The 21,721-nt window shown below is 36.5% G+C and overlaps 1 protein-coding gene and 1 pseudogene across 3 annotated transcripts in view; both read left to right on the top strand.

Moving 5' to 3' along the window:
• The window catches only part of RABGAP1 (RAB GTPase activating protein 1), a 156,864-nt gene that overhangs the window by 24,568 nt on the left and 110,575 nt on the right, over positions 1-21,721 (top strand). Inside the window, exon 2 of one of the 3 annotated variants that reach the window (XM_027614634.2) lies at positions 10,103-10,393. The exons of the other annotated variants lie outside the window; for them this stretch is intronic. Coding sequence (XP_027470435.1) covers positions 10,358-10,393 — 36 coding nt within the window. The 5' untranslated portion in view covers positions 10,103-10,357. The remainder of the gene's footprint in view (positions 1-10,102; positions 10,394-21,721) is intronic. 3 annotated transcript variants of the gene reach the window in all.
• Positions 5,522-5,634, top strand: LOC113935160 (annotated as a pseudogene).

Here is a 21,721-nt window from a genome sequence, read left to right as displayed (position 1 = left end):
TAAAAAGCTCAATGGCTGAAAGAGACTTCCAGCATGGCAGCATAAGGAGCTCTGTGGACCTACTCCTTAGCAAAATTGGTGACAATTATTAAAAAACAAAAACAACGATTTACAGTCTTTGGAAATGTTCTGAAGGATATATAGCAAGTAAAGAAACATTTATTCAAGGAAATTTACTAAAATTTGGTAAAGAATATGTGGTATTTGCACCAAGACCCATTGCTTCCCGGACCTATCCCAGCTGAGCAAGATGGTAACTCCATATCAGTGCAATCAAGAAGACAGAATTTCTTACCCCACCCCCACCCCCACTTGGAGGGCCATCTTCCAGGAAATAGGGCAATTGCATTTCTCATCCTGTCTCCAGCTACGTTTTGCTAGCCAAGTGTGACTCAGAGATGGGGGCTCCCTTTTTTTGCCCTGTCCTCATTCTTGGGATGGAGGCTCTACTTTGGGCACAGTGCTGCTTAGAATACTGAGAGTCCAATTGCCCTAGCCTCTTAAAGTAGTGGTTCCACACCACTACAGACAAACCAGGAAGACCTGAGACTACTACATCACCACTAAGTACTCAGCTTCTAAAGATGGGATGTCACTCAAAGTAAAGCATGCTATTGTCCATCTCCCAACGTCACAGCTATGGCTCACAGATTTTCCCTGTAGTGAGAAGGGGGTCATAAAACAGCTCCTAATCCCTTCCCAGAGAAGCTGACGCTATTTACAGCAGAATGTAGAGAAGTTCAAGCCTAAGGGTACTCTCAGAAACAGTAGAGCTTGTGGTGAAAGGTAATTCGAGAGGAGATTGGTAGATTGATTGAACATACAGATTTAAGTATAGGCTTACTAGGAGACTGACTCTTAGTGTCAGAACAAATCTCAGACATGGACCTCTGAAACTCTCCCTTCAAAGTAATGTCAATTTGGTTAGTTTATTCTGTAGAGTAGTTTATACCCACGTTCATTGGTGAAAACTATAAGGCAATTGGCCATATTTAGTGGAGTTTAACATCTAGGTGTGGTCAGAGAAAGAGACCAAGCACTCTTCCAAAATTGCTGTCATCTCAGGATGACTGTAGGCAAAGCCAAATCTCCTCAGGGGAGCAAGTCGGAGGCTTAATGCTATGGAAATTAGGGGCATAGAATTTAAGAAAATAAGCTATCTAGCTACTAAATGAACAAGCAAGCATAAAAAATAACAAGTCCCAGAGTGGGGAGACCAGTACTGTGAATTAGGACAACATATTATCTAAAATATCAAGTTTCCAACACAAAATTGTGAAACATGCAAAGAAACACGAAAAAATAACCCATATGTCATTTAAAAAAAAAAAGCAGGCAGCAGATACTGGTTATGAGAGTGACATGTTGGATTTAATAGATTCTTCAAAGTAGCCATTAAGTTCAATGAACTAAAAGAAATCATGCTTAAAAAAATAAAGTATGATGACAAAGTCATATCAAATAGAGAGTATCATTAAGAAGATAGAAATTATAAAAAAAGGAACCAAATGAAAATTCCAAAGTAGAAAAACACAGTAGCTGAAACAGAAAATTCACTAGAGGGGCTCAACAGTAAATTTCAGCTGGCAAAGGAAAGAATTAATGAGAGGTGTTTTCAGAAGTTTCAGGATGAAGTTTACTATCCAACCCTCAAAGAACAGTGATTTAGACAATCACTCATGGACGAGAGTGCCTTTGTGGGAGTCCAGGGGTCCATCAGAGAGGTTTCAGCATACTTGGAGGAAAAACCATCCAAGATTGGATCCATTGAAGACAATAAATGGAGCTGTTTTACTTTACCTGTGTCACCTTTCCCCCAAGACAGCACAACTCAATGCCAATAGAGACTTTCTCTGCCCATGATTTTCTCCATGTGGGAAATTGAGAGCAGGTGCTGGATTCCCCAGCTATGTGGGATACTCCCAAAACCCATTTCTTTCTCACTCTATCCAGAATATCGGGTTGTGAACTACACAACTTGGGGGTGGACAGTCATGCTGGGAGAACAACAGCTAAGGCTGGGAATGGAACATATCAAAGGAACACACATTTTATTAACTGCTTTGGGAACTCTGTCAGGAAATTACTCCGGAGCCACTGAGGTTGTCTCCCGTACTGATCACTTCAGCTGGCCTATGGGTACCACCAAGCTCTGTGCAGCTCACTCAGACACACCCATACCCAGTGACTGCCTTCTTGTGCATGCCTCTGAGGGCAAGAATGGTCATAATGAGCCTTTGCAGATGGCCAGTGAGTATGCGTAGAAACTGGATTCCGTGGGATTGGGAGAAACCACATGCTTGAGCAGTCATCACCACCTTAGGGAAAGCAAATGCAATTGAAATCAACAGCAGACTGGATCAAGCAGAAAAAATTATTATGAAGTAGAAGACAGATTATTTAACGTTATCTAGTCTGAAAACAAAAAAATGAAAAAGAGTGAAGAAAGCCTACATGAACCATGGTATACCATAAAAATAATCTATGCATTTATAGTATACCAGAAGACGAAGAGAGGGGGAAATGGGTTGAAAGATTAGAGACCTAATGAATGAGAATTTCCCAAATTTGGAGAGAGATTTGGACACCTAAGTTCATAAAATTTATAGTTTTCCCCAAGATTTCAACCCAAAGCAATTCTTTCCAAGACACATTATAATAAAACTGTCTAAAATAAAAGACCGTTTTTAAAGCAGCAAGAGAAAAAAAAAAATCACATGACAAGGGAATCCTGGTAAGTCTGTTAGCAGATTTCTCAGCGGAAACCTTTCAGGCCAGAAGAGAGTGGGATGATACACTCAAAGTGCTGAAGAAACCAACCAAGAATATTTTATTCAGTAAAGTTGTCCTTCAGAAATGAAGGAGAGAGAAAGATATTCCCAAATTGAACTAAGGGAATTACTCATCATCAAACCTTACTAAAAATGCTGAAAGGTGTTCTTCAACCTGAGATGACAGAATACTAGCTAGTAAAATGAAAAACATGAAGATATAAAACACTGAAGAAGGTAAGTATGTAGTCAAAATCATGATACTCTGATACTGTAATATGGTGTGTTGATTAATTCTAGTATAAAGGTTAAAAGATAAAAGTATTAAAAATAACTATAGTGATAATGAATATACAATATAAAAAGTTAAATTTTTATATCAAAACCCTAAAATGTTGGGGGGGGAGGGTGGAGTATTTGTATATGATTAAAGTTGTTACAAACGTAAAATGTACTGTTATATCAGTAAGATTTTATGTAAGCCTCATGGTAACCACAAAGCAAAACCTACAGTAGATAACATGAAAGATAAAAAGAAGGGAATCAAGGTATACCACTGGAAAATTTCATTTCACAAAGGAAGACAGGAAGAAAGCAACAAGGGAACTTTAAAACAATGAGAAAACAATAAAATAGCATCATAAGTTCTTACCTATCAATAATTACTTTAAATGCAAAAGAATTCTATTCTCCAAATAACATAGTGCTAAGTGGATAAAAAATATGACCCCCACTATGCCTGTTAGAGACTCATTTCAGCCTTAAGGACACACACAGACTCAATGTGAAGAGATGGAAAAGCAATTCCATGCAAATGGAAACCAAAAGAGAGCAAAGGTAGCTACACTGATACCAGACAAAATAGACTTTAAGTTAAAAACTGTAAGAAGATCTTTTCCTCCCTGGCTGCTTGAAGCCTCGCCGCCATCATGAACGACACAGTAACTATCCAGACCAGGAAGTTCATGACTAACCGACTACTTCAGCAGAAACAGATGGTCATTGATGTTCTTCACCCTGGAAAGGCAACAGTACCTAAGACAGAAATTCGGGAAAAACTAGCCAAAATGTACAAGACCACACCAGATGTCATATTTGTATTTGGATTCAGAACCCATTTTGGTGGTGGCAAGACAACTGGCTTTGGCATGATTTATGATTCCTTGGATTATGCAAAGAAAAATGAACCCAAACGCGGACTTGCAAGACATGGCCTGTATGAGAAGAAAAAGACATCAAGGAAACAGCGAAAGGAATGCAAGAACAGAATGAAGAAAGTCAGGGGGACTGCAAAAGCCAATGTTGGTGCTGGCGAAAAGTGAGCTGGAGATTGGACAACAGAAGGAGTAAAGATGCTGCAGTGGCTTTATCTGTGGTGGTTGTGCAGATTTTTCATGAGAGGATCAATAAACTAAGAATGTTAATAAAAAAACTATAAGAAGAAAAGGATATAATGAAAAATGGGTCAATTCATCAAGAAGATGTAACAATTGTAAATATCTATGTATTGAGCATCAGAGTACCTAAATATATTAAGCAAAAGAAACAGATCTGAAGGGAGAAATAGACAATACAATGATAGGGAACTTTAGTACTCTATTTTAAACAATGGATCGATCATTTAGGCACAACATTAATAAGGAAACATTGGACTTGAACTATACCTTAGACCAAATGGACCTAACAGGCATAAATAGAACATTCTATCCAACAGCAACAGAATACTTACTCTTCTCAAGCATACACAGAACATTCTCCAGGATGGATCATATGTTAGGTCACAAAACAAATCTTATCAAATTGAAGACTGAAATTATGCCAAATATCTTTTCTAACCATAGAGGTATGAAGTTAGAAATTGATAACAGGAGGAAAATGTGAAAATCACAAATATTTGGAAATTAAATAACATACTCATGAACAACCAGTGAATCAAAGAAGAAAACAAAAGGGAAATCAAAAAATATCTTGAAACAACCAAAAACACAACATATTTCACATTCCACAATGCATATGTGGAATCTGAGCTAAACTCAAGTAAAATGGTGGTTGCCAGGGGCAGGAGGTGATGGTAGGTGAAACGAGGAGATGTTGGTCAAAGTACAAATTTCCAGTTGTGCAATTATTAGGTTTTGGGGATCTAATGTACAGCATTGGGATTATGGTTAACAATACTATATTATATAATTGATTGAAAGTACCTAAGAGAATACTGTTCTCACCACATACACAGAAATGGTAATCATGTGAGTTGGTGGATGTAATAACCTTATTGTGGCAATCATTTCACAATATATACACATACCAAATCACGTATACCTTAATGTTTTATTTCAATTAAGTCTCAATAAAGTTGGAAAAATATGTAAAAAATAAAAGACCCACAGATTTTTTCATAAATAAAATGCGAGAAGTGTTTAAAATCTTTTTAAAAATGAACTATTACCACAATCATGAGGAAATATCAAAATAAGCTTAGTGGAAGAAGACAGACCAGCCCCCCCAAAATTCTCATATTGCACATTCTATTTATATATAATTCTAGAAGACGCAAAACCTGTCATCACAGAAAGCAGTTCAGTGGTTGCTTGGGTGTGTTGATGGGATGGGGAAAAAGAATGGGAGTACAGAGGGGCACAAGGAGTTTGGGGCATTGTGGATATGTGGTGTATACGTATGTGGTTGTGGTGTATACATATGCCAAAATTCACTAAAGTGCACACTTACATTATGTGCATTTGAATGTACATGTGCTTGCTTTGGCAGTACACATAGTAAAATTGGAACAATACAAAGAAGATTAGCATGGCCCCTGTGCAAAGATGACATATAGTGTACATCAAGTATACCATAACAAATGTTTTTTTAAAGAAAGAATTAAACAATGTTTATTATTTTTACTTCTTTATTAAGTAGGCTCCACACCTAACATGGGGCTTGAAATCACCACCCTATGATCAAGAGTCACATGCTCTATGGGCTGAGCCAGCCAGACACTCCTAAAAGAAGGAATTAATAAAGATCAGTAAAATATCCAAAGAACAGAAAGAAAAAACAACAAAACCTCAGAGAAAGATGAGATGTTATTAGCTGTAATAACATACTCATATATATATATATATTTCAGAGGAGAGGAGAAAAATGAGCAGAAAAAATATTTGAAGAAATAATGTCTGAAAAGTCCCACATTTATTTATTGAAAAACAATACACATCTAAGAAGCTCACCATACTCTAAGATAAACTCAGAAAGATCCAAAAAAAAGGCATATCTTAGTAAAATGTTGAAAACCAAAGATGAGGGAAATCTTGAAACAAAAGAAAAATGATTCATTTCCTACAAGGGGAACTCAGTAAGATTTACAGCTGACTTCTCAGCAGAAATAGTGGAAGCTTGAAGCCAATAGGATGACATTCTAAGTGCTCGAAGAAAAAACTGTCAACCAAGAATCCTAGCAAAACTGTTAGTCAAAACTGAAGATGAAATAAAAACTTTCTGAAATAAACAAAAACAGAATTTACTACTATCAGAACCACCTTACAAGAAATACTAAAAGAAGTTGTTCTGGCCAAAAGCAAGTGACCCCAAACAGTAATTTTAATCCATAGCACCAGTAAGGGTAACTGTGTAATAATAAAGACAGTATGAATACATTTTTTCTCTTTTGCATTATATATACAATATGTATATATTGTACCTATAACATACAGAAATATGATCTGTTTGCCAATCATAGAAAAACAAGGTAGGTCAGAGCAGAGCTGTATTACAGCTTAGTAAATGACTTAATATGGTAATTCAAAACTACAAGAGCCAATGAAGAGAACCAGGATTGATAAAATTAATATAACTAAATGTTTGTTTTCTCATCTTTTTTAAAAACACAGAATTAAGTAACAATTATAAAAATGTGTTGCTTTGTAATATAGATACAGTATGTATAATAATACCATGGGGGGAATACTGCTGTATTTGAATAATTTTTTGTATCTTACTAGAATTAAGGTAGTATAAATTAGAAAGTGATTCTAATAAATTAAGATATGTATGGCAAGTTCTGCAGCAACCACTAAGGTGGTGTGTGTGTGTTTGTGTGTATCTATATCATTAAAGAAATGTTAATGCTATATTAGAAAATAATCACGAAATACTAAAAAAGCAGTAAAGGAATAAAGGAATGGAAAATACGTAAGATCGTTGCATAAAAAATAAAAAGCAAAATGGCACACCTAAATTGAACTATATCAATAACAAAATGGATTAAGCAATATAATAAAAAAGAAAACTGTCAGTTGATAAAAAAAATATCTAACTGTATGCCCTTGGCAGGAGACACACATTAAATTCAGATACAAACATTTAAAATAAAAAGTTGGGAAAAGATCTATCATGCAGACGGTATGGGATAGAGCTTAAATGCATATAGGAAAATTTCTACTTATAAATTCCTATATTATGAAAGAAGGAAAATCTCAAATCAGTAACCTCATGTTTCATCTTAAGACATTGGAAAAAGAAGAGCAAACTAAATGTAAAACAGGCCAAAGTAGGAAATAAAAGAGCAGAAATCAGTGAAACAGAAAAGTAATAGACAAAAATTAATAAAACAAGAACCTGGCTCTTTGAAAAGATCAACAAAATTGGCATCACTTTAGATTGACCAAGAAAAAAAACAGATTGCTAGAATTAGAACTGAAAGAGGGGACATTACTGCCAAATTTACATTAAATAGGATTATAAAGACCTATTAGGAATAGTAATATGCCAAAAAATTAGAGAATTTATTGAAATGGATACATTTCTAGAAAAATACTAATGAGACTTAGTGTGACTAGACCTATGACAAGAAGTTGAGTTAGTAATAAAAAATGTACCCACAAAGAAAGCTCAGGCCTAGATGGCTTTATTCCTGAATTCTACCAGGTGCTTAAATCAGAATACCAGTTCCTCACAAACTCTCCCAAAAAATAGAAAAGGAGAGACTATTTTATCACTAAATCTATAAGGATGATGCTGTGCCAATGCCAAAATTAGAGACATCACAAGAAAACTACATGTCAGTATCTCTTAAATATGGACACGGAAGTCCTCAACAAAACACCAGCATACTTAATTCAGTATATGAAAAAGATTACATACCATGATCAAGTGGGATTTATCCCAAGAATGTAAGTTTGGTTTAACAACTGAAAATGTGTGAATGTAATATAACATATCAGTGGAACCAAAAACAAAACCACATGATCATTTTCAGTAGGCACAGGAAAAACACCTTTTTATGAAAATGAAGAAGTAGAAAACAAATCAACTATGAATGGAACTTCTCAACCTGATTAACAGCATCTATGAAAAACTCACAGTGAAAATCATTTTTGCTGGTGAAAGAGTAGATTCTTTCCCCCTAAGTTCAGATTCAAGACCTGGTGTCTGCACTTGCAACCTCTGTTCAGCATTGTACAACAAGGGCAGTTAGGCATGCAAAAATAGAATATCCAGGTTGGAAAGAAGGAAGTAAAAACTCTCTGTTTGCAGTTGACATGAATTTATATCTGGAAAACCCTATGAAATGTAAAAAATTATTAAATAAGTTCAGGATTGCAGGATACAAGGTCAGTATACAAAAAAAATCAATTTTCTGTATGCTCACGATGAACGATCTTAAAGTAACAATGAAAAAACAATTTATGATAGCATGAAAAAGAATGAAATAGGGGCACCTGGGTGGCTCAGTTGGGTAGGTGTCCAACTCTTGATCTTGGCTCAGATTTTGATCTCAGGGTCACGCATTGAAGCCCCACATTGGGCTCCACACTGGGCGTGGAGCCTACTTAAAAAAAAAAGAAGAAATAATGCTAAGTTAAACAAAAGTGCAAATCTTATACTTTGAAATCTGTAAAACATTGTTAAAAGACATTAAAGAAGATCTCAATAAATGGAAATTCATCCAGTGTTCATGGCTCAGAAGACTTACTGTTAAGGTGGCATTACTCAAACTGATCTACACATTCAGTGCAATCTATCAGAATCCTAGGTAACATCTTTGTAGACGTTTACATGCCAATTGTAAAATTCATTTTGGATTGCAAGGGACCTTGGGTAGGCCAAAATAATCTTGAAAATGAACAAAGTTGGAGGACTCAAACTTTGTAATTTCAAAACTTAGTATAAAGCAGTGGTAATCAAGACAGTGTAGTACTGACATAAAGATAGGTATATAGATCACTGGAATACATTTGAGAATTGAGAAATAGAACCATATTTCTGTGGTCAGCTGATTTAGACAAGGTTTACTAATGGCATTCAATTGGGAATGGGTTTTTTGTTTTTCAACAAATTGTGCTGGGACAACTGGATAGCCACACTCAAAAGAATGAAGTTGTACCCTTACCTCACACCATATACAAAAAATTAGCTTAAAATGGATTACAGCCTTCAGTGTAAGAGCTAGAAATGTAAAGCTCTTAGAAGAAACGGGTAAATTTTCATGACTTCAGATTTCGCAGTGGATTCTTTGATAACCACACCAAAAGCATAAGCGACAAAGGAAGAAAGACAACCCACAGAATAAAGGCTAAACAACCTAAATGTTTATCAACTACTAAATGGATAAATGTGGTATACAATGGAATATTATTTGGTCATAAAAAGGAGTGAAGTACTGATACATGCTACAACATAGATGATCCTCAAAGACATGTTAAATAACAGGCAAGTCACAAAAGTCCGCAAATTACATGGCTCTATTAATATGAAATGTTTAGAATAGTCAAATCTTTAGAGGCAGAGGATTGATTAGTTGTTGCTTTTTAGGTCTGGAATTATTAGGAGAAAGGAGAGTTGATACCTAACAGGATATGGTGGTGGTTGGTGTTTTGTTTTGTTTTGTTTTTTTGAGATGATGAAAATATTTTAAATTGACTTTGATGTTGATTGCACATATCTGTGAATATGCTTAAAACCATGAGTTATATCTGGCCTACTCCATGGAGAATGGGCAATAAAGAGACAAGCCTGATAGCAAGAAGAGCAGATGGAAGGCTGTTTTAGTCATTAAAGGGAGAGATAACATTGGCTTAAGATTAGAAGATGAACGTGGTCTGATTCAGGATATATTTTCAAGGTAGAACTGATAGGGTGGGCAATTTATATGTGGGATTTGAGACAAAGAAATAAATGATGATTCCTAGTTTTTGGCCTGAGCCGTTAGGTATATGGTAGTGCCATTTATTAAAATGGAAAGAGCTAGGACCAGGATTGGGTTAGAGGGATCAGAAGTTGAACATATTAAATTTGAGATGACTGTTATATGTCCATTTCTTGATGTCAAGTAGTTGATTGTGTGAGATTGATCCTCCGGAGCGACTGTGGCTGGCATCAACAGTATATAGATGGTATTTAAAGCTATGGGATTAGATGAGATCACCTACAGAGTGAGCGTAGAAACTGAAGAGTTGAGTGAAGAACTGATTCTTGGAGTACTTCAACATTGAGAGATGGAGATGAAGAGAAACCAGCAGAGAAGACTGAGAAGATATAAGTAGTGAGATATAAAGAAAACTAGGAGATTGGAATGCCTTGGAAGAGAGATGAAGAAAGTATTTCAAGAGAGCGGGAATAACCAGGTATGTTAGATTCTGCTGAGAGGTTGCTTTCGATGGTGACTAAAAAAAGACAGGAGAGACCTGGGTGATCCTTAAGAAGGGTATTTTTGTTTTTGTTTTTGCTTGCTTTTTTGTTTTCAGGAGAGAGATGAGATCATTAACATTCGTGTGGGTTTTGTAGTAAATGGTAGATGAGGAAGAAGTGATAGTATAACAACTGTTTTAAGGATTTTTGCTAAAAAAAAAAAATATGGCATGGTAGGTGAAGAGGAATAGGGATTGCAGTGAGAGATTTTATGATAACAAATGCACCGATGGGAGTTATTCAGTAAAGAGGGGGACATTACTAGTACCAGGGAAGAGCCAAGTCTTTGATTAGGGAGAAAGGTTTTCTGTTGTGTGAGTGGAAGGGTTAGCCTAGGAACAGTTTCTGTAATAGGAAGGAAGATAGCATGAACAAGTACACATGCAAATAGGTCAGTTTTCTCTTTTTGGGTTTCTTTCACTTGAAAATTTTCTTGTTAATTTTTGAAGTATTGTTTGACTTGCTCTTCCTGTTTCTAATTTGATGAATCATTTATGGTAAATGGGAAGGACCCTCAGGGCTCCTCCAGAGAACTTTTATTCTTGCTCTGTCATCTGTCTTGTTTACTGAAAAGAAATTGAGCAATATGCTCTACAAATTTAAAATGTTTCCTCTATGTATTTTCAGTACATCTCTACAGTATATTGGCTTATTGTATGTAGAACTGGTAAGCGAAGAAAGTAATACAATTACTGTTCAGTCTATGAGATCAAAGTAAAGTATGATGGGATTACTGCAGCATGTTGCTCCGTGATGCTCACTCATCTTTTTGAAACTTTGTTTTTTCAGCTACTACTAGATTTTAAAATTGAAGTGGATTTAGGAAATACATTTAAAAGCCTGTCATTCTTCCATGCCAGAAGTCCTGAGTGTTTTGTTGACTATTCAGTTGACAGCTAGTAATCTACCAAATGCTGTTTTTTGGTACTGAGGCTGACAACTCCCATTTTTGGAAATATGATGACCTAGAAAACCCAAAAATGTCCCAATACAAAATATTTAGGAGAGCTGGATGAAATATAACAAACACCCTTTCATAACTCTATTCTTAAGAAAATAAAGAAATCCCAAAGGAACAAAAGCAAAGAGGGACACTGAAAGCCAAAACTAAACATAAAAGCCGACACTGGGGCTGTACTGGGGGGAATTTGCTATTCTTTATGACCCATAGGTATGGGTTTTGATAGATAAATTGGGTAAGAGATAAGGCTTTGGGTTTTACAGAGAGGGGTGTTGGAAACTGAGATTTCCTTATATAGCACCTTCAGGGGATGATGCATCCTAATTGAAAGGATAGACTTGGAAAAGATAACTTACAATCACAGGAAGAAAATAAGGAAACTTAGCTTAAGTCTTCTTTTTTTTTTAATTTTATTATGTTATCACCATACATTACATCATTAGTTTGTTTTTTTTAAGATTTTATTTATTTATTTGACAGAGACACAGTGAGAGAGGGAACACAAGCAGGGGGAGTGGGAGAGGGAAAAGCAGGCTTCCCGCAGAGCAGGGAGCCCGGTGCGGGGCCCAGTCCCAGGACCCTGGGATCATGACCTGAGCTGAAGGCAGACACTTAACGACTGAGCCACCCAGGTGCCCCTACATCATTAGTTTTTGATATAGTGTTCCATGATTCATTGTTTGCATATAACACCCAGTGCTCCATTCAGTACATGCCCTCTCTAATACCCATCACCAGGCTAACCCATCCCCCCACCCCCTCCCCGCTAGAACCCTCAGTTGGTTTAGCTTAAGTCTTCTTAGCATGGACATAGGTTTAGAGGGAAGTCTTGTTGAGAATTTGTACCCGTAGGCTTGCCTTCGGGTATTTGGGGTTTGAATTTACACTACCTGAATATTCCTGGGTTGGTAATACTTTTAGGGTACCTGACAGAGTCAGTTGCAGAACTACTCTGGAGGGACATGCCTGCCACCTAGGCTGCGTGGTATTACCACAGATTACCCTAATAAAGAATATCAGATAATCCAGAATTTACAAAGAGCAAAGAACAGGCAAACCACAGCAGGATCAAATCTCACCAAAACTCGGGCATTTGAATTATTAGCTATAACTTTAAGATAAATATTTAAATAACTGAAGATTTGAAGAAAAATTTGAAAATATTAGAAATGAACAAAATTATCAAAAAATTTTAAAAGACCACGCAAACTTAGTGAAAATTAGAGCTAGTGAAGTTAAAGGTGCAACTGATGTGTTAAATAGATTAGACATGGCTGAAGAGAAAATCAAATACCTGCCAAATGAATCTGCAGAAGTTACTTGGAAAATAGACTAGAATGGGAGAGGAGGAGTTACTTGAGATAATAGCTGAATATTTTCCAGAAGTGATAAGACAGAAATCCTCCACTTCAGGGAACAGTGTGAGTCCCAATCAGGATAACAGTGAAACTGGCAAACATCACAAAGAGAAGCTCTTAAAAGGCTGAATGAAAAGAGATGAATTGGACATGGTTCCTATCTTCAAGATGCTTATAGCTTAGGGTAGGTGATAGTTGTTAGGATCCTTGTTGCAGTAGTGTGCACTAATCTTTTCTTTGTAACAAATTACCTCAGAATTGAGTGGCTTGAAACAATTTATTCTCATGATTTTGTCCATTGCATGGGTAGTTTTGCTGGTCTTGTTTTGGTTCATGTAACTTCACTGATCTGGTACATTGACTGGTGACTGGGCTGGATTGGGATGGTTGAATCTTTTAGTGTGGTCTTTAATCTTGGACTTCTTCACAGCAGCATGGTGGTCCTAGGGCAGACGTGGAAGCCGTAATGCATCTTTTAAGGCTAAGGCTTAGAGATTACAGGGTGTCACTTCTGCCACATTTTATTGGTTAAAGCAAGTCACAGGGCCAGTCCAGATTCTTGGGTTTAGGGAAATAGACTATACCTCTTGATGGAGGAGCTGTAGAGATATTGTGGCTGTATTTAATTTTCAACTTTAATAGATATATGCTACGGTAGAGATTAACAAAGGGTGCTATAGAACAGAGAGGATGGAAACCTATCTCAGCTTGGGGGAGGAGTCTGAGAAGCCTTCTTGGAGAAGACAATGCTTTAGTTAAGCCCTTTATAGAAAGGCTTTATGTGATGGTGTAGTTATAAAGGAAAAAAACAGGTATTTTTCTTCATAAAATGGTTTGACAACTCACATCAAAATTGGAGAACTTTTCATAAATTCAGAACATGTTGTATTTTCTTTACCTGACTCCTCTGGTGTAGGAATCTTATACCCTTAGTTCTTAACCAAAGATACTCTATAAATATTGGTTGGAGGTACATTGATGAGCTAATACTTCTTTGGTGGAAAGTTCAGTTAGAGGATTTAAAATTTTATTTTAATCTTTTTCTTCTTGAAAAATCCAATGGACATTATTTTAGTTGGAAACAAGTTGCCAAACCGTACTAAAATAGCTGATACAAAAGTCACTCCTCACTTAGAATTGCCTAAACTAATCTTCTCAGTTTCTGATATTACTTGTTTTTAGTATCAGGTGATCTTGTCCTCTAATGCAGATCTTTTATTCAGCAAAGTAACTGAACCATGAACACACAGTTTAATTAAGGGGATGAGGGCGATGGCAGGGAGACACATAAGTAACCATGTCATCGTGATAAAATTCATCAAGTGCTAGAATGTAGGTATGAACAGAATTATATGACAATCTGACTTTTGCCTAGAAGAGCAAAGCATAGGTAACAATTTAGCAAAACCTTAAAGAATGATTAAGAATTACTCAAGTGAGTCTGTAATGTGTAGAAAGATCAAGAGAATTATAAAGGGCCTAGGGTCAGGAGCATTGCATATGGTAGAATTAAATGTACTTTTCTTTTTCTCCCAAATAGCCTTTTTTGTTTTGTTTTCTGAAGTTATAAAAATAATGTGTGCTTGATACAGAAAATTCAGACAATAAGAAAAGTTAAGTAAAACCCAGTCATAATCCCATTACTTTGCAACACAGTCACAGATACTTTGGGTCTGTCTTCAGTTGACTTTTTAGGATGAGTTCACAAGGTACTCTTCCTTCTCCTTTCCCTTTTTAAATTAATGTTAATAATTCCTAATGGTAATTTAGGTTGTTTTTCTGGTCATTCCTTCACACAGTAAGATAAAGAGATGGATAGTCAAAACAGCTGCAGTTTATAAATGAGGCACAAAGTAATTTAGTGATTTATCAAAGATCACAGAACAAGTATGTGAGTGGATTTGAGATTAGTAAGGATACTTTTCCAGGATCCAAATGGGACTTCTGGTTATTTTGTGCCTTGCTTTCTGATAAAACTGAGCTTTATATACTTGTTTCAAAATGCCTTAGTTTTTACACCGAAGCTGAGTAAAATTACTGTCTGAACCATTGTCATTTATATTTTCATTACAGTCTGACACAAGTAGTGGAACTGTAGGTCATCAAAATTTGTCTTTAATTTTCTGATCGTCTATGATTTTCTCAAGTGCACACTGTTATTTCCTAAGCATGCTTTCTTGAAGACAAAATCTCTACTGTAAAAAGATCCCAAACTGCCTAAGGTAGCTTTGGATAACTGTCAAATCAAATGGGACCTGGCTGGTATTGTTGCGGTGACAGGAAACAGGGGCTATAAAGTTAGGAGTAGAAAATTAACACCAGGAAATGACTCTGGCTGTTGCCTTTGAAACATTTTGTCCCTTGCTTCTATAAATGCAGTTTTGCTCTTAAGGAAATAGACCTGTAGCCACTTCTACCATATAAATTATTACTTTTATTTGATATATTTAGAAAGGACAGATGTTATTCCAGTAATGGGTCTTTCACATAAATAGGTGTGTTCTTAGTTTTCTCTGGATAATGGAAAGTAGAACAAATACTTTTTTTTTTTAACTTATTATTTGTTTTTTTCAAACTTCAACTCCAGTAGGTGGGTCAGAGTTTATTTAGAAATAGCTGAAAGTGGGGGGCAACTTGCTGGCTCAGTTGGTAGAGCATGCGACTCAATCTCAAGGTTGTAAGTTCAAGCCCCACGTGTAGGGGCTGGGTGTAGAAATTAACTTAAAAATAAAAATTTTTTTTTAATAGCTGAAAGTGGGGTAAGGAGATACTGATTGTATGCTTACTAATTGGCAGGTACTGTGATGTGAGAAATGAGATAATTCCTGTAAAAATTACATACAGTGCCTGAATTATAAACAGTAAATGTCCTGTAATCATGTTATTATTGTGTCATTGAACCCTCATGACATGATAGTCCTGTGAGATAGACATTAACACCTTCATTTTAGAGATGAGGCAATTGTGGCTCCCAGAGGTTAATTAGCCCAGAGCCAACAGAGTTAGTGTCAGAGCCATGTCCCAAACTCAGCTCTGTCTTACTGTGGAGCTCAAGTAGGACTACTAAGTACAGCTCCACAGACTATACTCCGTACAGCCAACCCTTAAGGGGTTGCTGTTCACATGGTCTGTATGTGAATGGTGCCCCCTGGAGATGTGTCACAAGCCAACTCTTATCCCCAGTTTTTACTACCACCCTGCTTTGTAAGCAGAATTATGAATAAATCATTCATCATGCAGTCTCTGTCCTTGCAAATATTTATGTTTGTGTTTACAATAGCTGCTAAATTGGCTACTTTATATTTACTGTTTTTTTCTCTCAATTTGGGACTGTTTCTTAAGTACTCTCCCCTCCTTCTCTTACTCTAGTTTACATGGAGATGGACACAAATCTAAATATGGCCCTTGTATTATCCGTACATATAATCCTGTCTTTATAGAAGGCTTATGTAAAATGAACATAAGCTGTCCTGTGGTATTACCTATGCAGAGAGAAGAAGGAAAAAAATGCACAATTGAGCAAGGATCAGTAGGATTTATGAGTAATGTGGGAATGAGAGGAGTGAAGGGTGATTTTGCTCTTTCATTGGCCCACTAAGTGGATAGTAGTGCAATTCACTAATTAAAAAAAAAAAGCAGAGGTGGCACCAGGCTGGCTCAGTCGGTACAGCATGATCTTGGGGTTGTGTGTTCGAGCCCCACACTGGGCATGGAGCTTCATTAAAAAAAATAAAAAGGATACAGGAGGAGGCTCAGACAGTGATTTAAGTTGGACATACCAAGTTTGGGGTATCTGGCTGAAGATTTCTCTCTTCTTCTCAACTGTAGACAGTTGAGGAAGGGGTTGTAGTTACATATTAGGGATTGTTTGTGTATCTTGGCAGCAGATGAGGTGGGCACAGGAGAGTCTGTAAAATGAGGTTATTATCAAAAACAAAACCATGGATGAAAAAACGAACAGTGTGTTCTCAAATTGCATCTTTCAAAGAAACCATGTTTTTTTCTATTTTTTAAAAAATAGACTGTTTTTTAGAGCAGTTTTAGGTTCATAGCAAAATTGAGAAGAAGGTATACCGATTTCTCATTTAACCCTTCTCCTTTCACATATGCATAGCCTTCGCCACCATGAATATCTCCTTTCTATTTTAAGTTGATTGAGGTAAAATTTACACACAGTAACATGCAGCCCTTTTAGGTGTACAGTCCTATAAGCTTTAGTGAGTGCAAACTCTTATATAATAACCACCAGCACCACAATTAAGATGCAGAATATTTTTATCACTCCAGAAGGTTCCTTTGTGCTTCTTTTTCGTCCATCCTCTTATCTCTTTCCCAGCTCCTGGCAACCAATGATCTGATTTCTGTCCCTGAAGTTGTGCTTTTCCAGGATGCTGTATAAATGTAATCTTATAGTATGGTGTAGCCTTTTATGTCTGGCTTATTTTACTTGGAATAATCCATGCTATTGCATGTATTAATTCATCCCTTTTTATTGCTGAGTAGTATTCCATTGTATAGATATATGGAAGTTTTGTTTATCCACTAAGCAGTTGATAAACACTTATATTCAGTTTTTGGTGATTATGAATAATACTGCTATAAACATTCACAGTCAGGACATGTTTTAATTTTCTTGGGTAAATACCTAGGACTGAGTCATATGGTAAGTGTATATTTAACTATAAAATTTACAAAAAACAGCTGAAGTGAGTCTACCATTTTGCATTCCCACCAGCAGTGTATGAGAGTTTTTCAGTTATGACGTCTCTTTGCCAATCCTTGGTATTGTTAGCATTGTTTTGAATGTAATTTTAGCCAATCTTATAGGTATATGAAGGCATCCTAGGGCGGTTTCAGTTTCTCTAATGGCTAATGAATTGAGTTTCTCTCACGTGCTTATTAGTTAACCATCTGTATACCTTTGGTGAAATGCCCATTTTTTTAAATTGGGTTGCTTGTTTCCTTATTGAGTTATAAGACATTCTGGATATAAATCCTTCATCAGATACATATTCTCCAAGTCTTGTGGCTTATGTTTTCATTCTCTGAAGTGTCTTTTGAGCAGAAGTTTCTAGTTTTGATAAAGCATATTTTATCATTTTTTTAAAGATTTATTTTTATTTTAGAGAGCAAGAGCATAGGGGAAAGGGGCCGGGGGAGAGGGAGAGAGAGAGTCTCAAGCAGACTCCATGCTGAGTGCAGAGCCTGAAGCAGGTGCTCAATCTCACAACCCTGAGATGTGACCTGAGTCAGAACCAGGAGTCGGATGCTTAACCGACTGTGCCACCCAGGCACCCCTATCATTTTTTTTTCTTTTATGCTACTTTTTGTGTCACTAAAAATCTCTGTGTTCCAGGATTTTCATAGGTTTTTTTCCTTTTTTTCTGTAAGTTTTATGGCTTTAGGATTTACATTTAGACCTGTGATCCATTTTGCATCAATTTTTGTATGTGATATGAAGTATTGGCTGAGCTTCATGTTTTTGCATAGGTATGGATGTCAAGTTAATTGTTCCAGTCCCATTTCTTTTATTCTCTTTCTCCATTAAATTATCTTCTCAACTTTATTGAAACCAATTGACCATATATGTGTCAGTCTATTTCTGGATTCTGTTTTGTTCCATTGATCTGTTTGTCTACCCTTTGACTAATATTGCAGTGTGTTATTTTAGAGATGATTGTGTTATCTGTTAAGAATGCTGTTGGCAGGGCACCTGGGTGGCTCAGTCGTTAGGCATCTGCCTTCGGCTCAGATCATGATCCCAGGGTCCTGGGATCGAGCCCCGTATCCGGCTCCCTGCTCGGCAGGAAGCCTGCTTCTCCCTCTCCCACTCCCCCTGCTTGTGTTCCTTCTCTCACTGTGTCTCTCTCTGTCTCTGTCAAGTAAATACATAAAAATCTTAAAAAAAAAAAAAAAAAAGAATGCTGTTGGCATCAGGGAACAGAAAACCGTATTAATAGTGGGTTTATTTTCTGTTACAACACGAAGTATAGCGATAAGTAGTTGTTGGTTTGTTTAAGCTATTCATCAATACCAGGAGTCAATAAACTACAGTCTGCTGGCCTAATCTGGCCTGCCAACTGTTTTGTAAAGCACCTGTGGCGGTTCTTCAAAATGCATATGCCCAGGCTCTACCTCTGAGACTGATTTACTTGTTAGGTTGGGACCTGAGAGGACGGAGGGAGGAGCACATATTTGAATTTTAACATGCTTCCTGGTAATATTTGTTATTATGCTGTGTAGTCATGGTTAAGAACACTTCCCCCTAAATACTTCAACATGCACTTCATTAAATAGTTTCATTTTATTTACAGCTATTTTTTTTAGGTATGCACAATGATATATGCACATTTTAGGCAAACATTCTCCGAGTTTTGACAAATGTGCACAGTTGTTTAATGGAGACTCCGATCAAAATTACATTACTATTATCCCAAAATGTCTCATGTTCCTCAATCTGCCCTCTTACCCAACATGCAGAGACAGCTACTACTCTGATTTTTTCCACCATGGATTAGTTTTGCCTGTTCTAGAACTTCATAGAGTTGGAACCATACAGTGCATACTGCGTTACGCAAGGCTTCTCTCATGCAGCATGTTTTAGAGATTTACCCATGGTGTTGCTTGTGTCACGAATTTGTTCCTTTTTGTTGTTGAGCAACACTCCATTTGTTAAATGTACCACAGTCTGTGTATCCATTCCCCAAGATCAATATCTGGAATAAAGCTGCCACGAACATTCAAAAAAAAAAAAAAACCCATTAACCTAAAGTTAGTTCTTAGAGCATGGTCCCCAGACTAGCAGTATCACCATCTCCTGGAAACTTTTTAAAAATGCAGATTATCAGGTCCACCCAGACTCACTGAATTGGAATTCATTTGGGGCCCAACAGTTTGTGTCTTAAAAGTTCTCCAGGTGCTTCTGATGCATGCCAAAGTTTGAGAACCCTGAAAGCCATTGCTGAATGTTTCCTAGATAAGCCTAGGGAAAACTGTCTTTAAAAAAAGCGAACAACGGATGAGCGCCTGGGTGGCTCAGTTGGTTAAACGTCTACCTTCAGCTCAGGTCATGATCCCAGGGTCCTGGGATCGAGTCCCACATCAGGCTCCCTGCTCAGTGGGGAGTCTGCTTCTCCCTCTCCATTTCCCCCCTGCTCATGATCTCTCTCTCATTCACTCTCTCTCTCTCTCTCTCTCAAATAAATAAATAAGATCTTTAAAAAACAAACAGGGTTCCTCGCTAGCTAAGTCAATCGAGCATGCAGTTCTTGATATCAGGGTCATGAGTTCAAGCCCCATGTTGGGCATAGAGATTACTTAATAAAAAAAATATTTTTAAATAAAACAAAAACAACGAAGAAAACTGGTTTAAGTATGTATATTATTATGTCACAGACAGTAATTTTGAAATTAAATTGAAGGTTCACAAATCTAACATAATTGTTGAGTACTGTATTGACCCTAATCATCCAAAGCATATGTTGCATTGCTGTCTTTAAACAGCTTTTAAAAATCAGCATGTTTGTGTGTATACATTTCTTTTTCCTAGTCTTTAAGGAAGAGTTGAGGAAGTAGAAGGCAGTTCTTATGTTTATAGACTTTATAAACGAAAGAAGAATGCAAGATAAACATGTATAAACACAAAATATAAGCATATAAGCATGTTTTCTTTCAGGCTTAGGTGTATTTTTATTGATGAATATATGAAAATGTAGGCACCCTATCCAACAGGAAACGTGAGCTTAATTACCCTATAAACCAAAGAACAAAACAGTACTTTGTAACATGTAAAATATAATGTCTTCTCTTTGATTTAGTTTACTCTTTTGGTGATAGTCTCCCCAGTTATTACTAATTACACAAACATGGAGTCTAATATCTTTTTTCCATCTGTCTTCAGGAAGCTGTAACTATCCTACTTATGTTCTTTTTCCCCTTAGAAAACAGTTTAGGTTCAATTAGACTATCTTTTGTTTACTGCAGGTGATAGAGTAATTGCTCTCCAGTTCTGAAAGAATGAGAGGGTAATTGGAACTAAGCTGTGGTTTGTTTTTTTGATGACTTAAAAAACTTCTGAAAGTAGAACTCCTGAAAGAAGAAATTTGCATTCATGGATGTGTAGGATCAGGCGTAACAAACAATTAAAATTACTTGACCCACTTGTAGTTCCATTAGCAGTAACTGTAAACATAAAATGAAGTTCAGGGAAATAGACATTGTCACTGAAGCCACAAGGCTGAACACCTGTGTGGCCCTTATTTCCAAGGCAAGAGTAGCTGACATGTTAGATTTCGTTGGGAAAATGTCAGCAAAAAAGACTTAAGACTGTTTCTCAGTTATAATTTACAGCCAAAGGAACTTGAAGCTTATAGAGTTATAAAAAAATGTTTGAACTGAGTTCTTTGGTAGTCCAGAGGTATGTCTGTTATTATTGGAATTTTGCTTCTAACTTTTGTGTTGATTTGACTGGAAGGACCTCATTCTTTTTAAAACAGTCTCCTAGCCCCACCCACTTTACCTTTTTTTCAGGTTTTAGTCTTCAGAAAGCCTCCTAAATCAGCCCCCTTTCTTCATCATGACTTTTTCTAACTTGTTTTGTTAAATTTTTTTTAGTGTTTCTTGAATAAGCATTTAGTGACAATACTGGGTTTTGTCACTTGTGGTTTTCCTTAACATCGGTCAGTCTTCACTTGATTTTGCACTTGTTTACTTCCTTATTGAGCAACTAATAATAAACCATCATGACTCTAGAAAAACACTTGACACTGAAATGGAATGCTTCTCCTCAGGCCATTTTATACATACTAGCTTTATTCAGGTGCCTCAGAACTTTAAGAAACTGTTCATATCAAAGGAGTCTCCCTTAGAATTACAAGAGACTGACTTTTATATAGTAGGAGTGGTAAAATACATGTGAAAATTTATTACCTAATCAGTCTGTTTCT

Source organism: Zalophus californianus, chromosome 13 (genome assembly GCF_009762305.2).
Source record: "Zalophus californianus isolate mZalCal1 chromosome 13, mZalCal1.pri.v2, whole genome shotgun sequence".
In the NCBI taxonomy this organism is placed as follows: domain Eukaryota; kingdom Metazoa; phylum Chordata; class Mammalia; order Carnivora; family Otariidae; genus Zalophus; species Zalophus californianus.
This window is presented reverse-complemented; position numbering and strand designations above follow the sequence as displayed.